This window comes from Phacochoerus africanus, chromosome 2 (assembly GCF_016906955.1).
Source record: "Phacochoerus africanus isolate WHEZ1 chromosome 2, ROS_Pafr_v1, whole genome shotgun sequence".
In the NCBI taxonomy this organism is placed as follows: Eukaryota; Metazoa; Chordata; class Mammalia; order Artiodactyla; family Suidae; genus Phacochoerus; species Phacochoerus africanus.
In genome coordinates, this window is record NC_062545.1 from 218,054,825 (window position 1) to 218,055,558 (window position 734).

The 734-nt window shown below is 38.6% G+C and overlaps 1 protein-coding gene across 1 annotated transcript; it reads left to right on the plus strand.

The window, feature by feature from the left end:
• Window positions 1-256: 256 nt before the first annotated feature.
• LOC125121277 (oligosaccharyltransferase complex subunit OSTC-like) lies at window positions 257-592 on the plus strand. Its single transcript, XM_047769542.1, has one exon. The coding sequence runs from the start codon at window positions 257-259 to the stop codon at window positions 590-592; it is 336 nt and encodes a 111-aa protein (XP_047625498.1).
• The last annotated feature ends 142 nt before the right edge of the window (window positions 593-734 follow it).

Consider the following 734-nt stretch of genomic DNA (forward strand, 5'->3'; position numbering starts at 1 on the left):
ATATTTTCTTCCTTTCTTTCTTTCTTTCTTTCTTTCTTTCTTTCTTTCTTTCTTTCTTTCTTTCTTTCTTTCTTTCTTTCTTTCTTTCTTTCTTTCTTTCTTTCTTTCTTTCTTTCAACTTGCCTTTTTCCTTGTCGCATGTGGGACTTGAGGCAGAGAGTTGCTTGCTGCCACCAATGTGGAGACTTTGTACTGAGTCACATTCTTAGTGCTTGAATGCCCCAACCTGAAGCTGAAGAAGCCACCCTGGGTGCACATGCCATCAGCCATGATGGTGTATGTTCTGGTGGTGGTGTCTTATTTCCTCATCACTGGAGGGATAACTTATAATGTTATTGTTGAACCTCCAAGTGTCAGCTCTATGACTGGTGAACATGGGCATAAAAGACTAGTAGCTTTCTTGGCCTATAGAATAAGTGGACAATATATAAAGGAAGAATTAGCATCCAGCTTCCTGTTTACAGTAGGAGTTTTAGGCTTCAGAATCCTATACCAATCCAATGCATCAAACATTCCAAAACTCAATAGATTTCTTCTCTTCATTGGATTTGTCTGTATCCTATTGAGTTTTTTCATGGCTAGAGTATCATGAGAATGAAACTGAAGGGCTATCGTGGGATGGAGTGCCTTTTGAGAAGAAATCAGTGGATACTAAATTTGCTCCTGTTATTGAAGTTTTAAAGGCTGCATCAATCCCCTGATATGAAATATGGAAAAGGAGGAAAATCTGCATA